The sequence below is a fragment of the Protomyctophum parallelum genome (genome assembly GCF_964188405.1).
Source record: "Protomyctophum parallelum genome assembly, chromosome: 16".
Taxonomy (NCBI): Eukaryota; Metazoa; Chordata; class Actinopteri; order Myctophiformes; family Myctophidae; genus Protomyctophum; species Protomyctophum parallelum.
The window spans coordinates 14,800,637-14,821,125 of record NC_139711.1 but is presented as its reverse complement, the minus strand read 5'-3'; the positions used below and the strand labels follow the sequence as shown (position 1 = coordinate 14,821,125).

The 20,489-nt window shown below is 44.4% G+C and overlaps 1 protein-coding gene across 1 annotated transcript in view; it reads right to left on the bottom strand.

The window, feature by feature from the left end:
* Positions 1-8,324: 8,324 nt before the first annotated feature.
* Positions 8,325-20,489, bottom strand: part of LOC310873303 (glutamate receptor 1-like) — a gene marked incomplete at its 3' end in the record, with an annotated part of 68,248 nt that continues 56,083 nt past the window's right edge. Inside the window, exons 12-16 of the mRNA XM_083785651.1 lie at positions 19,393-19,591; positions 18,710-18,957; positions 14,098-14,212; positions 10,790-10,924; positions 8,325-8,522 (exon numbers count right to left, since the gene is read on the bottom strand). Coding sequence (XP_083641777.1) covers positions 8,325-8,522; positions 10,790-10,924; positions 14,098-14,212; positions 18,710-18,957; positions 19,393-19,591 — 895 coding nt within the window. The remainder of the gene's footprint in view (positions 8,523-10,789; positions 10,925-14,097; positions 14,213-18,709; positions 18,958-19,392; positions 19,592-20,489) is intronic.

Sequence of the window (20,489 nt, the reverse complement as noted above, 5' to 3'; positions counted from 1 at the left end):
GCTATGGCTTCATGGATCACTGAATGTTTCACCACATTCACAACAAAAGACCCAATTATATTCTCATAAGGCCAAACTAAATCCATTCTTTGTCCGGCACGGCTTCATCTGGTGGATGAATTAATTCATGCCATCATTTGTTTGTTCATCTAATTTGTGGATGCGTGGTTTTAACCAAATCAGTTGTTAATGTGTTTAATCCATTCAAGCCTGCAGTGGTTATTCGCATGTTAAGAATTAAATCTCTCCCTGAAAGAGAAGGAGAGTGGAGGACAAGAATGCTGTGCCAATGACAAGTAGGAAGGATTATGGCTGAAACCTCTGAAACTAAATTGCAGCTAATCCTCAGTTACTCAAGGAAGAATTATAGACACTGCTCAACACAAACACAGACGCATATAGAGAGTACACAATTTGCTCATCAGCGCTAAATACATCACCTGATATAAAGGTGCATTAAAAACGTGTTTTCTGTTTGGAGCAGAAACACTTTCTCCTCTCCCTGCCCCCCACTCCACCTCTATTTCCCTTCCTCCTGCTCACCTGCTCTCCTCCTATCTTCATCTCCGTTTCTCCTCTCCAGCTGGCTGGTGAGATAAACTCCTCCAAACTGGAATACTCTCGGCTCATTGGCCCAGGTGATGGAACACACAGCGCCGAACCAGCTGTCGGATCATTAGTCGCAGAGGAGCGGTTAACTGAGGCAGCAGTGACCTTATCAGCTCTTGCTGGAAACTTAGAACGCCATTCCATCACACGCATACCACAGAACCACAGGCTTTTCTCAGCATAATCTGTTCGTTTTTTGAAGCGACTTTGACATTTTTTTTTTATTATTATTACACCTCCTCGCAAAATCTCAAGCAGAGGGTTTCTTTCATTGTGTTGGTTTAGAGCTGATAAATGTGTCTCTGATTTATGTGGCTTGTAATTGCACCTCACAGCTCTACTTGAATAACAATGTTGTTGCAGGTATGATTTGGCATCCTATACTCTCTCTTCTCCTCCCTGTTGCTCAGTGGATGACATTTTTGAGCGGTGCCTCTGCTCCAGTAGGCTACGCAGCTGTCCCTACAGTATGTGTGCACGTGTCTGTCCGAGCATGCAGGAAACCTGCAACACAGTAACTCTCGAACTTTCTCGACTCTCGACCGTTTCGAACGCAGGAATGCTCGCTTGGGCCGGCCCCCTGGGCGCGTTCCTGGGGGTCTGGATGTTCCGGGGACCCCCACACGGTAACTCTGTCATAATCCTACCTCAACTCTGATATGAAAACACATGTTAACTCCATACACCTCATTGCAGGACCCCTTCTGTTTTCACACTCCACAGAACACTGCAGTTTCTGGCTGACAGACCAACATCACTCCAAGGTGTGTGCAGCAGACCAGAGAATTGATAATTTCCCAGCCAAAGCTTTTTCCTTTTTCCTTGCCTGCGGGAGTCGTCTGTAAATCCGCAGAGCACTGGGATATGGGTGTCAACGAAGACCACAATTTGTGTCGTCCACTGACTTGGGCAAGGTCAACATCGTTTGGCGAGCCACCCACTTGCACTTAATCCTGCTTTACATAATTATTTAATGATATCCTATCCACCACAACCAGAGGGCTGTATAGAGGAGTTTACAAGATGTCAAGAGGATGCTCTTGTGTGTGTGTAATTTAGGCAGTTGCCACTGGGTGGTGCTACCAACCTAACATGAACGGTTCCCCGCACACTCTACTGCTATGCAGAAGTATCTTTTTAGTTTTAATGGTGGATATAACCAGGGACACATACACATCTGTACTGGCTGGGTTTTCACAAAAAACTGTGTGCTTATTTTTTTACCTACTCACCAATACAAGACGGGTTGTGTAAATAAAAAGCCTACTTTCCTTAGTGGACGCACTTTGAGCCCCACCACGTGTATAAATGCACTTTTTGGCCAGATTTTGTTTTCACCCAGGGGAAAAATAATTTTAGTTACTCCACTGCGCCCTCTACCGATATTGCCAAAAGAGAAAACCCTCATAGAGAAGAGTTTTCCTTCGAGTGAAAAATAATCATCTTTCTTGCCAAAAAGTGCATTTATATGTGTGGTGGGGGGCTCAAAGTGCGTCCACTAAAGAAAGTAGGCTTTATAATTACACAACCCGTCTTTGTATTGGTGAGTAGGTAAAACATTATTTTTTATTTTCGCTACAGAGAGGCTGGTCTGCATTTATGCCCCGGAAGTCGAGAGTAACATAGCTCTAAATGCGACGGCATTAGAGCTATGGACCAGAGCTACAATGACCATAATGCTTTGGTGCACTGCCCCTCCTTGTGGAGAGGGGGAGGCTGCGTGGAGGTGTGACTTGTACTTTACTTGTCCAGGAAGGAAGTGAGACCACATTCATGAATATGGCATCAATATCTAAAAACGCATAAAAACCCCAGGAAAGTGTTTCTTGTGTCCTAAACATCATTAAAACTAGAAAAAGTGCCCTTCCGGGCACAGGTCTCCACCAGGTTATCCACAGATCCGTGCAGTTAGAGGTAAAAACACTTTTGGGCCAGTTATAGCGCCACCTTGAGGCTGAGTTGAAATTGTTCATGTGGCATTTTGTCCTCGGCCTAGTGGGAATGTGGGTGCACAATTTCACGGAAATCACGCGATGTGTTCATGATTTGCAGCATTTTGTTTGAAACTGAGCACTCCTGTGAACTTTGGAAGCCAATCTTAACCAATCAGGATGGAGTCTGATAAATCTGAAAGACCCGTTTCGTTGAATGGCTCTAGAGAGACTGTGTACCAATTTGCGTGATGTTTGGACAAAATCTGTAGGTGTACTGTGCAAAAACTTGTTTTGCACAAAGCGGTCTCCTGGTGGCGCTATAACAGGCCGTTCTGGAAAGTTTGGGGCAGAGGTTCATGGTTGGCATCCAGGGAGTGTGTGTGCAAAATATGGCATCGAAAAACTTGTTTTGCACAAAGCGGCCTCCTGGTGGCGCTATAACAGGCCGTTCTGGAAAGTTTGGGGCAGAGGTTCATGGTTGCCATCCAGGGAGTGTGTGTGCAAAATTTGGCATCGACCGGGTTAACGGTGGCTGAGATTAGCTGTTCACGGACACACGGACGGACGGACGGACGGAGTGCAAAACATACTCTCCCCATGCCTTCGGCTGGTGGAGACAATAAGATTTGATTGCAAAAGGGGGGAAATGGCCCTTTAACATTTGACCTCAGTGTGGCAGACAGTGCCATGTTACAGCTTTCATTCAAAACTCAAGACTTCAGTTATGTGTTGTTTCAAGACCATACACACAGAGACATTGAAGATAAAGCACATCCACTTTATTGTCTGCTGTAGAGATTTTAAGTCTTAATAATAATCAAAATAGCCTACTATACATTTATTGTTTGCTGTAGCAAATTTACTATGATAATAAGTCTTATCATTATAATAATAAATAATGGAAATGAAATAATCCTAATTTAAATGCACAAAATCTCTACATACGTGTACTGTGCGTGTCTGTACTGATCCTAATATTAATAATAAACTTTATTTATTGATGAAGTGTAAAAGTGTGGACAAAAGTCTTAAGATGTGTTCATTAAAAAAACATTCAATACAACAAACTATTCTTAGGTTTCAATTCCAAAACATCACAAAAAACAGCAAAAATATAAAGAAAAAAGAAAGAAGAAAGAAAACAACCACCCAAAAACACTTCTAGCTTCTGTGATGCGATGGGACGGGACAGGCATTTTGAGGTGGAATAGAAAATTGTACGGAAAAAATACAAAAAGACAACAAATAAGAAATACAGGAGTGTCAATCAGCAGAACTGCCTAGATCGAAATGATGATTCAACCTTGAAGTCATGTGTCTCTAATTCCACCGCATACCTTTGTTTGTTACCAAAGCTGGGCTGCTCATAGTTGGCGATGCCCGGTATCAAACGCAGACACTTTGCGATTCACTATATTAAAATATGAACATACTAGACCTACATAATGCTCAGAAATTACCCCCCCAAAAAAGAACACAAATCCTCTGAAGGAAGAGTGGTAAAAGTTAAAAGGAGGCTTCATAGTGCCCCGGGAGGGAAATGACTTCTCTGCATTAAAACCCAGCAGAGGCTTTCTCAGAGTGCAAGCAGTTGAAGCCTGGTGGAACCGAGGTCCAAACCGGGACCTTCTGATCCCCAGACAGCCACTTTACCTCCTGAGCTACTGGGTAATACCAATGTGAGAGAAGTCCATGCAATCAAGCAAATGGGCTGTTTAGAGCCAGGCGCATACGTTTGTCCGACATACTAACAGTCCGACACATGCGTGGCTGGTTAAGACTCACGCATGGCTCCCGACATGCGTTGCCGGTTAAGACATGCATTGGCCGGTTAAGACTCACCCGTGGCTTCCCTGTGAGGTTAGGGTTAGGTTAGAGTTTGGGGTAAGTTGTCGGACTAATGCCTGTCGGACCAAACACATGTACCCGTTCAGAGCTGGGCAGAATGCTATGGGATTGTGGGTATTGTTACAGTGTATACTGTTACAGTATATTGCATGTTGGCAGATTTCAAACTAGCATCAAGAGTTCAGTTATCAAGACATTTTTTGTAGTTCATCTAGACAACATTCCCTTTCTTTTTTTTTTACAAAGGAGGTAATTGAGAAAACTGATGTGTACAGATGCTCTAAATACATGATATAATTCAAAATGCTGGCAAAAATGTTGCCGGCCCCGGCTCCCAAACAGAAGAAGAAACGCAAATATAATGGGGACCGGCAACAGTGCTGCCCAGCTAAAAATCTATATAAAATAGTCCAACTAGTACTACAAATTAAGTACTGTACCATAATAATTGCACACAGCACAATGTAAAGTGCCTTTGCCTAGGTGCTGTCAGACGCAACAGTTTCTGTGAATGGCTTTTGATTAAGAACATAAAACACAACCATAAGGAAACCATACAACTCTGATAAAGGTGTGACAATATTGTTTGTACCAGGAATCAAGAGAGTTGCGGAACCCCACTTTTAGTGCAGATTCACACCGAGTCTGTTTGATTCAAACTGTTCCCGAATACGATTGCCTGGTCCCTGCTGGCCATGATTCACATTGGCCTTGATTGTTCCGCACCAGAGTAAACTTCATTCAATTGTATTCAATGCTTTCACATTGCAACGATCCGTATCCGAGTACACTTCAATCGGTCCCGAGACTATACCTCCGTGTGGTCCCACGAACGGTTGCGTGATCCGCTCCCGGGAACGGCACGCACCATTCACAGTTCACACTACCACAACATCTGCCCAGTGGTCCTGTGAGTGACGCACCCGGGACCATAGTGTGAATCTGCCCCCAGACGTGGTAAGATTAATTCAATCCAGCTGAGTGGACTTGTCGTTAGTGAGGAGGTCGGGGTTCAGTCCACAGCCGAGTCATACCAAAAGCATAAAAAATGGTACCCAATTCCTCCCTGCTTGAAGAGTTGGATTGGGTGTAAGGCCCTGCGACCTAGTAGTGTCACGTCCATCATGGTGCCTCACAATATGGAAACAGAAGATAGGCTCCTGGCCTTCAGGTCCATATGAGGCTATACTTAACACGAATTCAAGCAAATATTTAATATATCACAGCTGAAATGGATGCTTATAAAATAATCAAATAATCCAGGAATGGATGGTCTGGATGGCTCTTGCCCAAAGCCACAACACACAAATAGTACAGTAGTATGCAAATATCGTTCACTCGGCCACTTGACAGAAAGAAAATCCACAGATAGCGTCCCAATATCTGTGGAGTTATTGATGGTGTTACTGGAATTCATGGTGAGCCATTTCAGCCTGAACTTACTGTCTTATCCATAAAGAGGGCACACGTGGCAATTTGCAGAGCAGGTCTTATGCTGGCCAACACAGATACACACTCCGCCCTCCCCCCAGCCTGTGGATTGCCTGAAAAAACAATGAAGGATAAATTGTGACATGTGGGACATGATCAGTGTTATGATTTTTTACATATTAAATCCCAGTTTATAGGCATTTTAGCTCATTTTAGCCGCCGTGGACGCCATCTTGAAAACGATGCCTTTCTGGTTGTTTGCTTTTCCTAACATTTTAGTATGTTATTTAGCACACCCAATAGTAACAGAATTGAAAAATCTATTTTATCAATAATTTTGGTTTACAACCATAGCTATACGTAGCCTATCTAATATTTGAGTCTGCTTTTTGAAAACCTTATACCCATACATAACACCACGCCAAAATTCAACCATTCAAAATTCAAGCCAAAATAGTTTTTTACGAGTCCGCCCCCAGCTATTATGTATCCTGGCAATAGTGACACAAGCCCCCCCTGTGCACAACCAATCTGCAAGCATATACACACATATACTGTACGTGTCTGTCTGTCTGTATATTATCTATATAAAATGCAGGCCTTTGCTGGTTTATAGATGTGAGAGGAAAATTGTGACAGAATGTTATATTTCGAATCCCTGTGAGATTACTTACTGTCAATTCTTCCACTGCTCTTGGACTTTTGCCAGTGTTGCAGAATCAGGATGGCTTCGTATGAATGGTGTCATCTTTAGAGACATGTTGCTTTTCAAGGAGGTCTCAGCATGTCATTCTGTGTCTTCTGGTAGTCATGGATGCTCCTCTGACCCTGAACGATGTGGCCGGTCATACCTAGGATGATACGTTTCTTCATCACATAAGTACAGCAGATGTACCATCATCAACATGGAGACATATTTCAATATTCTAACCACACCAGGAGGTCTATTAGAGTAATGTTAACTCCATAGACGCATAGTACAAAAATCATGGCACTCTATCTTTAATATAATTGGTTCTAACTAATGCTCATTATAACAATTTACAATTTAGGCATTTAGAAGAGGGATTTACAGTAAGCAAGAACAAAACATGGTAATTATAAGATGGCACCATTTCTGTCTACTCGCTCTGCATCTCAGGGGTGAGCTGTGGACAGTTGAGAAACCTGTCTCCTACCAATGACATGGTCGTTGGTAATTCCAAACAAGATTTCAAACTTTAATAGTTATTATTATAGTTTGTAATTGATGCAAGAACAATAACTTTAATCCAACTTTCCATGAAGCAAAATGCTGTTGTTTCCATTCCACCAGTGTTGAACTTGTTACAAAAACGTTGTATTATTATTACTATTCCTCGTTACTCTTTTCAAAAGTAACTTTACTTGTTGCTCCCTGCCCAAAGTAACTTGTTGACTTGGTTTGGCACCCTCATCGGAGTTAAATGAATACAATCCAATGTCATTGTCAATGGAAGTCAGTGACATGAAAATGCAAAGATGGCAGAGGTTTGAACACTGTAGTTTTCGGAGAACCTTGGTGGTGACGTCAAATATTATGCCACACCAGTTCATTAAGTATAACTGGTTTGATGCGTATAATGTTGGCATTTTAGCACGGAAATCGAACAGATCCATCACTTTGAAGACTTTCAAAATAAGGTGAGAGATACTGTAACTCTTTATTCACTGTGTTAGACTTGAGTCCTCAACTTACTTTGACCTACCATTTTATTTTGTTTGTTTGTTTTATCGCTACAAATTTAAATTCTTTAGTTTAAGCTATATCCTGTATGAGTTCTCCCTCCTGATTGGATAAAATTGGAATCCCCACCTGAAAATGTATTTATGTTTACTAAAGAATAGGAGCAATGGGGAGACCTCTGTTACTCAACAAAAACTCTATACTTTCAGGAGGGGCGAGATCCAATTGCCGACCGACATTCCTTTTCCCCCCAAAGGGTTAGGGGTAAGGGGCTTAGGATTTATTGTTAGGGCTTATTCAGTCTGCTGTACTAGCATGTCTTTTTTTTTAATACCCGACGGCGATTGGATCTCGCTCTCTCTCTATACTTTGCTAGCTGAATATAGAACTATTTTAACTAACAAAAATAATCACTTTAACAAACCTGGCTTTACAGTTGACCTTGCCGAGAGCCTTTTGCCACTGGGCTTTATCAGGGTTGTCGAGGAGATCGATGGACGACTGGCACTTCTCTGTGGAAGTCTGGATCCTCTGTCAAGTTAGGATAAGTCTTCAAGTACTACACAAATCAGAGACGTGGTGGTGGGCGGCGGCAGGGTGGAGGGGGTCAAACTGGATCATGGCCATGTTTCTGAGGTCAAAATAGTCTCCTGCCTCCCCCTCCCCTGGTCTCCCCCACAGCAACCCAATCACCTCCCCCCAAAAGCTTACCCCCCCACCCACCCCACCCCAGACCCCCCCCCCCCCTCCCCTCCCCGCCCCGCCACACCCCCCTAGAGTCTGGTGGCTGGTGGTGATCACATGCCAGAGGCGCCCAGTCCCATGTTGCTGCTGGTGGTGTGGCTCATACAGGAGGGCAGAGTCTGGACGCTCTGGGGGAAGTCGTGGGCGAGGATGCGTCCGTTCTCTCCGCCCCCTCCTCCTCCTCCTCCTCCGTCGATGCCGCTCACCATCCTTGTCAGCGTGGAGCAACGCAGGGCGTCGTTGATGGATAGCTGGTAGAAGGCGAAACACACACACACACACATTAGGGTTCAAATTACATTTTGACTGTCGGCTAGATTTCACTCAGATCTGACTCACAGACGTGTGTTTATCCCCATAGGAGCAGGGGAAACTTATGCACCGATTAGGGTTAGGAGTAAACGGAGTATGCTTTGTATCGCCCGCGGAGCTCTCTGTTGTACGAGAACACAGATGACAGCATCAAATGTATATGTTTCAGCAACATGCGTCTCCTCCGGTCTCATAGTCAATTTCAATGACCCCCATATCTCAGAGTGTAAAAATGTACATTAGAACACTCTCAGAGTTACACACCCGTACGGGGCCATTTGGAACACACTCAAGGACTTGTCCACACCTTCGTCTCCTGCAATGCACTTCTCATCAGGATCCCTAGCAAGAGCCTTCAAAAGCTCCAGAATATCCAAAACAGCACCGCTAGGATCCTGATGAGAGTGCACAAATGAGAGCACATCATACCCATCGTCCACTCATTCCACTGGCTCCCCGTCGCATTCCGGACACAATACAAGATATCCCTGCTCACCCATCTATGCATCCACGGAAATGCCCCCCCCCCCCCACCCTACCTCAAGGAATTAGTCTCCCTGAAACCCTCAACCTGCACCCTCCACTCCTCAAACACATACTGCCTCAACCCCGTCACGGCCAACCTGTGCACCATGGGTGACAGGGCCTTCTGCGCAGTTGCCCCTGAACTGTGGAATACCCTCGCCGCACACTTGAGAGTGCCACAGTCAATTGCCCCCTTCAAGAGAGGACTAAATACCTACCTTTTTAACAAGGATTTCTTCTAAATCCCTTGACCCATGCCCTCATGTTCAAAACTGACCCACTGGGTCTCAAAGTCAGGGTGCTGCTCACAGGGTGCTGACCAGAATGGAACATAACCTTCCTAAGTATCATCGGTAACACCGAAGTAAGTAAGGAAGTGGCCCAAGTTCTTTCCAAAATGGTGTGTATGCATATAGTCAATATACACTCTGTGGTTTTAAGTGTTGTTTGCCGGCAAGAACTATTATTTTATATCTTGAAGTTCCGTTCTTGTCAGCACCGCCGTGCGATGGAGTATATGAAGTGAGCTAGAGACTCACAGGGCATTGGCTTTCATTGTCTTTATATGTAGCCCTGAGCGTCACTCTCCAGTGCAGCAAGCATCCTCATTTGGCATCAGGCGGAGCAGAGCAGCAGTGTGGGCACGGGAACAGAGCTCTCATCACTTTTATTACTTCATTCTTCAATTTATTACAATGGAAGCCAGTGGGCCTGAAAGTGGAGCTAATGATGCGATTTGTGAGTCTCATTCTGTGTGTGTGTGTGTGTGTGTGTGTGTGTGTGTGTGTGTGTGTGTGTGTGTGCGCGTGTGTGCGTGCGTGTGTGATTGTGTGTGTGCACACGTGTGTGCTGTGTATTTCCCGGTCCGCCTACGTCTCATTTCTACAACGGATTACATTTCAGCAAAGACAGCTTGATTCAGTCCAACCGGTTTGGACTGCGTGGGGGACCAGAGATTTATGGAGCTCTCTAATTGGATCTGCTCTGTTGTTGCTTTAAACCCAAACAGAAGAAAGACGAGACTGGACTAATAAGGTACCATCTCATAAGCATATGGATCAGGTGTCTCATTAAAAACTCACAGAGAAGATCAGTCCTCGTCTCATGTTTGCTTTGTGCATAAAGAGCATTTCATCATGTCTCTGATTCAGGAAGTATAATACTTCCTTCCTTCAGTGCTCTGCAGCTCAGTGTAGGGGTCATTATATTGTCACCACTGTCTATGGCCACTTTTAGATGGCAACGGTCTCCAGATAAAACACTAATATAAGTCCCAAGGCTTTTTGTTTACATCATGGTTTACATTCACCATTGCAAGTCGCTACATTTTAGTATTTGTAGGATGCGCGGGGCGAGGTAGCACTTGCTCATTCTAGGAACTCCAAATATCGCCTATGGATCTGTACCAATTTAATAGACATAAGCGTTGTGAGCCCACGTGAGCTTTGATATCACATGTTTTGCGGATTCACCGTTTTTCCCGAGACGGGAGGAGACAGTGGTTTCAAAGATTTCCACTCTGGAAGGTGTTTTCACTTCGCGTTTTCAAACCCCAAACACGATGTTGTCGTCTAAACAGACCCCAGAAAACTATACTTAATATTGCCGTTTTATATGGACACCGTTCCCATGTAAAAGGGGGCCTAAGGCTGAGCAAGAGAAAGGCCAGAACGGCTGACACCTTCATTCGGTGAGACTCGCTCCTGGACTTGTAGCAGAACTCCACCAGCGCCACCAGCATGGCCAGGCCCAGGCCCCCGATCAGGATGTAGAACACCCCCGCTACATTGCTCAGGCTCAGAGCGCTGGTCTTGTCCTGTGGGGGGAGGAGGAGGGAGGAGGAGTTGAGGAGGACACAGACAGTGCACTAGTCCACACACCAACACATCACACTCACACATACTGTACTGCACAACGTGACACAGGACATTCACATACAGACACATATTGTATATTGGAAGAACTAATATGCAGTAAAATCCTGGAATAGCCAATTAACACACGCACACACGCATGCACACACACACACACACACACACACACACACACACACACACACACACACACACACACACACACACACACACACACACACACACACACACCAGAAAAAAAACATGCTGTACTCTGTGTTGACATAACCTAAACATAAACATTCATCATTTACTTACTCCCTAATATTACTAAAGCAAAACTTTAACTATTGCCACAATTTTCCACAAGTTTCCATATATTAGAAATACAGTAGGCCTACAGTCTGTGATGGAGTTGTAGAGTAAAATACACTGAGCTCAATATGCATTAGACACATGGATGCATGTGGCATGCTGTACATAAATCCTGAGTTCAGTTAGTTTATTTATCAGTGGCTTAGTTGGAGATATAATGCTTATCACATAACTGCATTTACTTACACTTACTGTATGTCTTTTTACATTGTACAATGAAATGGGAACATTAAAGATTCGACCTAAATTCTTCAAATTATCGTCTTGTGGAAGTTTGGAAGTGGGCATATTTCCATATTTGTCATTACTGTAGTTTATAGCTGTCAGGGAATATTCTTTGTATGTAATTTCTGGGAGATTAAAACCACCTTTTATGAACAGTATTTCACCCTGGTAGCATATTATTTGCACTTTTCAGCACTTCTGCTTGCATTCACATTCTAATATAAAGCATTATATTTTGATGTGAAAATAGCAAAACTACAAGCTCGCAACGCATCATGTTGCAATGTGTTGTGGGCTTGTAGAAGACATTTGGTCTAGCGGGATCATTTTGGGGTGTTGTTAAGACATTATTGACATAAGACATTATTATAAACCAAACTTATATTACTGATTGACACAATTTGCTGAGATAATTCTATGATCACATGTAAAAGCAATCCCAATGCTGTTTCTTTTTTTGGTTTTGAACTACCCCAAATCCAAATCCGATCCACTCGGATAGGAGATTAAAAGGTTTGAACGTGTGTATACCACGCTCAATGATGTATGTAGGGTTTTAGTCGTTAAACAGCTTCAGAGGAACTCAAGCCAAAATATCGAATGGACTTTTCTGCCAAAGTGAAATACTGCTTTAATACATTTGTGACCAAATACCACAAATAGATGCAAGCAGGTTGGGGGACTTGATGTGACTAAAAGCCTGCTGGCTGACTGACAGGGTTTGGCATCCAGACATGCACACGGTCCAATTTACACTGGGAGAGGAACATTACAGAGGCCAAAGGGCAAAGGTCACAGCTCAACATGTTCCTATAAGGCTTTGTCTGCTTCTCTCCACACTGAGCTCTCCTGAGACAAAATCTATCGCTCTCTGGTCGCAAATCTATTAATTATTGCACCGCACATTGCACAAGTATAGTTCTTTTATAGTCACATTAATCGGATGATTGTGTCTGGGTAGGTCAGCTGGTAGAAGGTCCAGGAGAATAAAATCCACATTCTCAGTTGAATGCTACATCATTATTAAAAAAAGATTCCTAAAGACTATTACTGAGTGTGCAGATTTTATTCTCCTTCTACGTATTTTCTGAATCGGCACCCAACATACGCCTGAACCCTTACAGACTGTCCTTGAGTCGAGCAAGCCTTTTCCTTGAAGTGAGTTAGGTCAGCTGGTAGAGCACTTAGGTTCTGGGTTTGATCCCGGTCACTGCCAACTAGTAGCACGGCCTGGGTAACAAAGGCATGCAGTACACGCTGGGAGCTGTAGGTAGGTGTGGTGACATTCCACCATTCATCTCCCAGGGGTCTAGCGCTTTGAATAGGGGATTGACACCATATTACATATTATGCATCATTGGGCTAACACTGACAATAAGACACTCTGACCCACTTACTGTTTGAATCATTTCATACTAGTGCAAGTGAATCACTGCATATTCCATAAACCTATCCAACTCATTGTGCATTATTTATATGGGCAAGGCACGGCCCTGAACACTTAAACAGTCGTCAGTGAGTGTCGTCAGTGTGAAGAGACAGAGAGAGCCGAGCCGTTTATTGAGCTGCAGGGACTGGGAGTGATAGTGTCGCTGCATGTCAGGGATACTGGGGCTGGAATTTGGTGCTGGTCTCGGGTCAGATCAGGGATGTGCTTTGGGGAGGAGTGGGTGGGGGGAGGGGAGGGGGTTCAGGTGTGCTGTGAGGTGACAGGACTGGTTTGGAGACTGACCTTTCTTGCGGCGTCCTTGCTGCCACTGCAATCCCCTTTATCGTACCACCATTTGTTTTTCAGTTTGTCTAAGAGGGCCTGCTCATTGAATTTCAACACCGCTAGGTTTATTGGGACTCTTCCGACCAGCAAACACACGTACAGTACATGTTAATGCTTGATCTCGCTAATTGTAAAACAGACACTCTTCACACGCACAAGATTCAAGAACACACACACAGTACATACAGCATTAACATGTTAGTTAGAGACATCAGTGAAAGTGATATGCATTAATACTCCATCTACCTTAATTGTCTTGGTCCTTAAGGCAGAAGATGTGTATTACTATATCACTTGGGGTAACCGGCACACTGCTTTACCCTCCCATTATCCAGCATACAAGTCACAATTCCCTTTGATCATTTTTAGCAGTCGAGTGCGTTTTGACTACACAGGCAAATTGAGGTATAAACAGCCAAATTAACTAAGCCTGATTAAATGTACGCTAAACGTATGCACGGATGCCTGCAGTTCTCAAATATCACTGTATGGAAGAGAGACTCGACCGTTACAAACCCAGACTCATCCAGTCATTTGTGTCTAAGCAGAGGAGATGGAATATCGATTTACTCCCTTCTTTCTTAAGTGGAGCCAATATAAAGCAGAATGATTCCTCGATGGGGGCATCCCCGTGGCTGTTTCTCCTCCCCATAGAGGTACAGTGGAGGTGGGTTGGCAGAGAGGTGGTCACAGTGTGGGCTGCCGGTTACCCTCCCCACTGTGGCGGGCGTTACCCGCTGGTTTAGTCAAACTGGCTCTGACCTTGGAATCCCCTCCCCCGCTGCCGCACTCTCCCTTGTCGTACCACCACTTGTTTTTCAATTTGTCCAAGAGTCCCTGCTCGTTGAGTTTTAACACTGCCAGGTTAACAGGGTTTCTTGAAAATGATAATAAAACCATTAGGGAAAAGAACACTCTATAGGTGGGACACATTAGTGAATTAGTGAGATTGGTTTTACGGAGGTGGTGGTGATCATGACAACTGCTATGGAGCAGGGACGTGGGCTCTGGAGGTAAACAGCACATGTCTGATATTATGTAAGTTGCATATCTGTAATGGATTGGAATGCTGGGCGGACATATTGGAGTCAGGTTTTACCAAGCAGGGGGCCCTCAGAGGGAGGCAGAGAGGCGCGTGAAGAGGCTTTAGATACAGAGGTCAGATCTGTATGGATGGTCATCTCCTTTCAGTTGTCATGAGCAATTGTGTCACTAAGGCAGTGGTCCAGGGACCACCAGTGGTCCTTGAGGGAGTTCCAGGTGGTCCCCAGCTAAATGATGGAGAGTTGGTAACCAAATGGACCCTTATAGATAGTTAAATTATGGTTAAAGGTTTCATGACATTTATTTAAATTTTTCGTTTTTCTTTTAGGTTTCATGACCTCAATTACACTCACACAACCTGAACTTTGAACATTCAGTGGATTTTCTGTGGCCTGGGGTTTTCTCTGTGTGTTCTGAAGCCTTTTAAGCTGCAATGAAAACAGACTAAATCCCTCAACAGTGATCTCAACAGCGATCTGCATTACGTGTACACAATTAGAGAAGGTAGAAGAAGAATTGTTTTAATCAACCTTTGCCTGTCGTCTCTCATTGTGGACAAAATATTATCCAACGACAACAAAATAGGCCTACCGGTATTCTACGTTTTGGGTCTGAGAGGTTAAATCTCATTAAAAGTTGGTCCGTGGCTCAAATGCAGAATAAATAATGGGCCTTGGTATGATAATGGTTGAAAAGCACTGCACTAAGGCAACATGGTCTCTTCAGTATTCACACCGTACGACTGCCCGGGGGTTTTGTGATGTTTATTTACACAAACCTATCAGCAATGAATCCATAAAAGCTCCAGAGACAGGTGTCAGTGGGTGGGGTGGGGGGGGGGTTCGGTATTTAAGCTGTCAGGTTCACGTGGCTGTTAACTGTTGAGTGCACGTTATGTTGGTAGCCTCAACAAATGCGCTGGACAGCTGAAAGGAAATGCACAACTATCTGAACCAACACATCCAATGCATCTCACGGTTGTCTGTCTCTCTTTCTCTTTCTAGGTCTCTAGATCGGGTGTGTATTTATTTCCTAGAGCTGGCCGGCTATGTGGAAGAATACAATAATAAAATATAGTGCACACATGGCCTTCATCAGGCTGACTAAACCTTTTCTGTGTGTTTGGTCTCCACCCAATTGTACCAAAGAGAACCTTGTTTTGGAATCGACTTTGCCAAAACGTGCTCCTTTTTCTTTTTTTCTGAGGACATTCTGCTTCCCTCCATATGGGAGGCAAACAGCCTTTATTCACATCACAGCTGTAGAAGAAAACACATTTTAGGGAACACAGCTGGTAAAACCTTGGAATTCCTTCTCAAAGAAAGAAAGAAATCACGGTGTGTGTGTGTGTGTGTGTGTGTGTGTGTGTGTGTGTGTGTGGCCATGTGTAGTCCAGAGACCTGCTGGTTTAATGATAGTTGGTTAGCTGGTTGGAGGCTAATGGATGTCGGGTGGGGGTGTAGGAGGGATGGATACATGGGACTGATGGCATTAGTATAGCACTGTTTCCCAAACAGTGGGATGGGACCCATTTAATGTTAAAACAAACAAACACATTTAAGAAATTCCAATAATTAAGATGTAGTGAAAATAGATAATCTACAAGCTCGCAAAGTGGCACGAAGCGACACAGCGTGCACTTGTAGATCTACCATTTTCACCAGTTTGGGTCCCGGCCAAACGTCTAATCTCTCTTTTGGGTCTCGACCTGAACGGTTTGGGAACCACTGCCGTACAGTAGCGATAGCCTACACATGATACTAACAGCAGTTATGAGAGAATCTGCGTTTCAAAGACATCGTTAATACCTGGATGTGAATTGAAATGCTAAATATCAACCATGAGGGTGGTTTCTTTTTCACCCTCCCCAGTTAGACGAGTGCTGAAATATCAATGAAATCCAATCTAGACTGGCGTTACGTGATCTTTAAAACGCTTGGCAGAGCAGGTATGATTGAACCTGGACTTTTTGTATTCACAGGACATTCACTATAGCGCCTGATTCTGAGTGGATGACAGAAGCAGTTAGTCTGTCCCTCTGACAACGAAGAAAAATACTAAAGCCGTAATTTTTGGCTCTTTTAATACAATACCTTTTAAGAATGTCCATTATCTGCTAATGAAACTCAAACTTCCTTGACAGTATCAGACGTGTGTGAATGCCCAGGGTCAGGGTGGCAGCGGCTGAATACCACATACTGCTCTGCTAGTAATTAACACTGTAGCACAGATAAGAAGAGGCCATTTTGAGCACTTGTCCACTGCTACACTGTAGGTCCCAACCCACCAAAACTTACTGCAGGAGAGAAGATTAATTTCACAATTTACTCTCATCAGTAATACAGTGTAGAGTTTCTGTATGGAATCTAATTTGTGATGGAATGTAAATCGGGGCCCCTGAGTGAAGCTCTAGGTGCCAAAGCTGTACTCCTATAGTCTGTCCATTTCATCCACTAGTCCGTCCACCAAATATGTATCCTTTGATGAATGCTAAGTACATTTGAATGTGAGGCCACGTCAGGTCTCCTCACAAGGTGGCTTTCATTCAAATGAATGAGGCATATCAGAAACTGATTAAAATGCTTCCGATGCCCCCCTGCCCCACCCCCCCCCCCCCCCCCAAACACACACACTCTGCCTGCGATGGGTAGAGAATTATAAATGGGAAGTTGGTTGTGGATATTATAGAGGATTATAGCGGCTATCATATCACATGAGGCAGAAATCACTGCAAGTCTGTTAGTTTCAGGTTCAAGACATGAAGGCTGGCGTAAGTGCATGGAAAAGCAGACTTATACAACTCGAGACGCGCCCTCCTCCTTGCTCTAAGTGCCACGTTGGTGTATCGAAAAAACATGTTTTCTATTCATAATGAATGAGAACGAGAATTCAATATGTGCACCTTGTTGTTTGAGCCCACTTATATGAAGCCGTGTGAGTGCGAGAGCCTCCTTCAGAAGCTTCAGAGCAGATCATCACTGAAGGAGGCAGCCATCCACTCGTACAGCGGCCCCTCTCATCTTAGGGGCCATGACTGTCCACAGAGAATGCCGTTTTGAGCTGCGGAGCGCTTTGCAGTGGTGGAAAAAGTACAAAAAGCTCATTTTGTATTCGGGGCGTTTACTACATTGCAGTATTGATACTTTTACTTAAGTAAAACATTTGAGTACTTTTTCCACCACTGGAAATACATCATGGAAGACTTGCGCTGCCGACTCAAAAAAGCGCTCTATGTGGACATGGCACCTTACGCCAGCGCCCACACACAGCCAGCCTGAGCCTCGGACAGACATACAGGACACTGGCAGAGGTTCAGACTGGCTGCGACACACAGACACATGATGGATGTGAACCCAAGATGCTACAGACAGGCACAAGTCAATTTGGGGTTATAATTCTAATATGGAGACAAACCTGAGGCTAAAAGGAAAAGGTTTTGTGAGAATTGCGTCATGCAAGGATATATGGTAAATCCAACAAAATATGTGAATAAAGCAAAACTTAGAACAAAGCAGGGGCTCTCAACTCTCAAACTTGTATTTAGTTATTTATTTTTATCCCACAATTTGCAACCCATTTTATCACCCAGTGTCAATTATCTAATCCTGGGCACTACACTTCCTCTGCCAACCTGGGGGGGCAGCGGACTGACCTCATGCTCCTTTCTATGCATGAGGAGTCCAAGCTGCTTCTTTTCACCTGAAAGGGGAGTTTCCCCGGATGGACGTAGCGCGTGGACGGAACACGTTTATTCCATGTGGCCAGGGGGAGGTAGTTTAGAGACCAGGATCACTACATGTTTTTTGTGAGGGTACCTACCCTATGGGACACAGGGAGAACATGCAAACTCCACACAGAAAGGACCTTTCGCCAACCCCGCCAAGGGTATGGGCACGCAGAGGAGGGAACACACCCCCAGCGGGAATCGAACCCAGGACCTTCAAGTTGTGAGGCAACAGCACTACCGACTGTGACACGTGCCACGCAACTCTCACACTTTATTCAGAATAACGGTTTTTGGAGCATCTTAAAGTGAGTTGCAAGCCCCTGCTTTGTTCTATGTTGTCCGTTTTAACAGTTTGGCAGTCAGCACCGACGATGGAGGATGTGCGTTACGTATGTTATTTTGAGTAAAGCAAAGCGTGCAGTGATTGCAGTTAACTAGCCTCTCACTAAACAGTGTGAGATGAATGCATGGTCGAGAGAAATTAACGGTTATGAATCCGCATGAAACGTGAGGTGGCGTTCATCATGCAAAAGGGGCTGATAAAAGCACTTCACAAAAAAAGTGCTTTTATCCATCCGCAGGCTGCAGTAGCCAGACGCTTACCTGAGCGCAGAGCCCTTGGGGGTGGCGATGCCATAACCCTTAGAGTCCAGGTTCCCTCCCACCTTCATGGTGTCGCAGGGCTTCCGCTGCTCGATGTACTCGTTCATGGTGGACTCCAGCAGGTACGCGTACTTCCCCTTGGACCTCCGAACCCTCATCATCCCCTCGTCCGTTGTCTTGACAAACACGGACGGGTCTGCGGATTTCATGTAGGACCACATCTTCTCGTAAACGGCTATCTTGGAGAGCTGGAAGGATGTGGAGCGACAGGGTGAGAGAATCACATAAAAACAAGCAGGGTTCACTAAAGTGCTGGACATCATATGACATCATATACACTATACAGTAGAAAACAACAACACATTTATGAGACTAGACAAATGAAAAAGAGCAATTGGGTTTTAAAAATCATCATACATCACATTCTGTGCTCAGCAAATCAGCTGAGCACATTCCGTGCTCATGCAGAGTTTGTAGACACACACAAAGCTGTGCATAGGAGCCGCTCAAAAACAGGGTTTAAAAACCAGCCACTTTCTCCAAGGGGGCAGTGGGGTGTGTATGTGTGTGTGTGTGTGTGTGTGTGTGTGTGTGTGTGTGCGCGCGCGCGCACGCTTTCTATGTGCATTTTGTATGCGTGCATATCTCTTTTCACCAGCTGATGATCTCCATCAGGTCCTCACCCTGAAGAATTCTTTGGTGGATCCAGCATCCAGCGTTCCGTATGCTATCTCAGTCTGCTTGGCCAGGTCCTCAGCGCTCTCTATGGGAGACACCATCCTCTCCACTGTCAGGAAGGCAGCCAGGTTGGCTGTGTAGGATGAGATGATGATGAGGGTGAAGAACCACCACACGCCACCCACGATACGCCCAGAGAGAGACCTGTACAGGTAGAGAGACAAGTTCAGGTTTAGGGTGCATCACAAGTGAGACTTCAAGGCAGCAACACATCACTCTTCCATGGGCTATAGACCGTAAGGCGTAAGGCTATGAAGCAATATAGAACTGGGCATAACGGGCAAAGGATATGGGATCTCTTAAAGGCAATGGCACTGGTGATTGGTTCAATTATTGTCATGCCCAAACCACACCTATGCATAATGTAACGGGTAACAGAGGTGTTTTAGGGATTTAGACAGGTAACCAAAATACTAATAATGTATATTAGGCACGTATAGGTATGTTCTATGGAACAACCCATTCATTGCAGATCATCAATGGTGATGAGAGAATACTTAAGATATTGTACAAACACTTTCAAAAACAAATGTTTGATTTGCAACCAATCTCCCCCTGGAATAAATCTTTCCCTCTCCTCTTCCTCTCCAAGTCTCTGAAGAAAAGCCTGGATGGCTTAGAGCAGAAAACTAATTGCGTCACACACCAGACATACCATGGAAGAAGCGTACGCTATGAATTCAGGATGCAATTCTGAGTAGTTCGTAGTTTTTGCTGTCAAGATAAATGGAACATGAGATTATGTACGACAAAAGAGAGACATCGGTGGTGGTGGTGGAGGACAGTGGCAATTTAAAATGGCTTTGAGATGAAGGCGGATGATGAAAGTGCCCAGGAAAACGGAGAGAGCAAACAGAGAGAGTGGAAAGTGAAAGTATAGGTGGTATGAAATTAAAGCCATGGTGCAGGACAGGAGTAAAGGGAGGATATGGCTTTTCAGAGATCAGTGTTCCTATGCGATTTTTAAAGGTTATGTTGTGGCTGAGGGATTAAAAACAAAGTGGCATCGTTATTCAAAGACCTCACATCGCAACTACAGCTC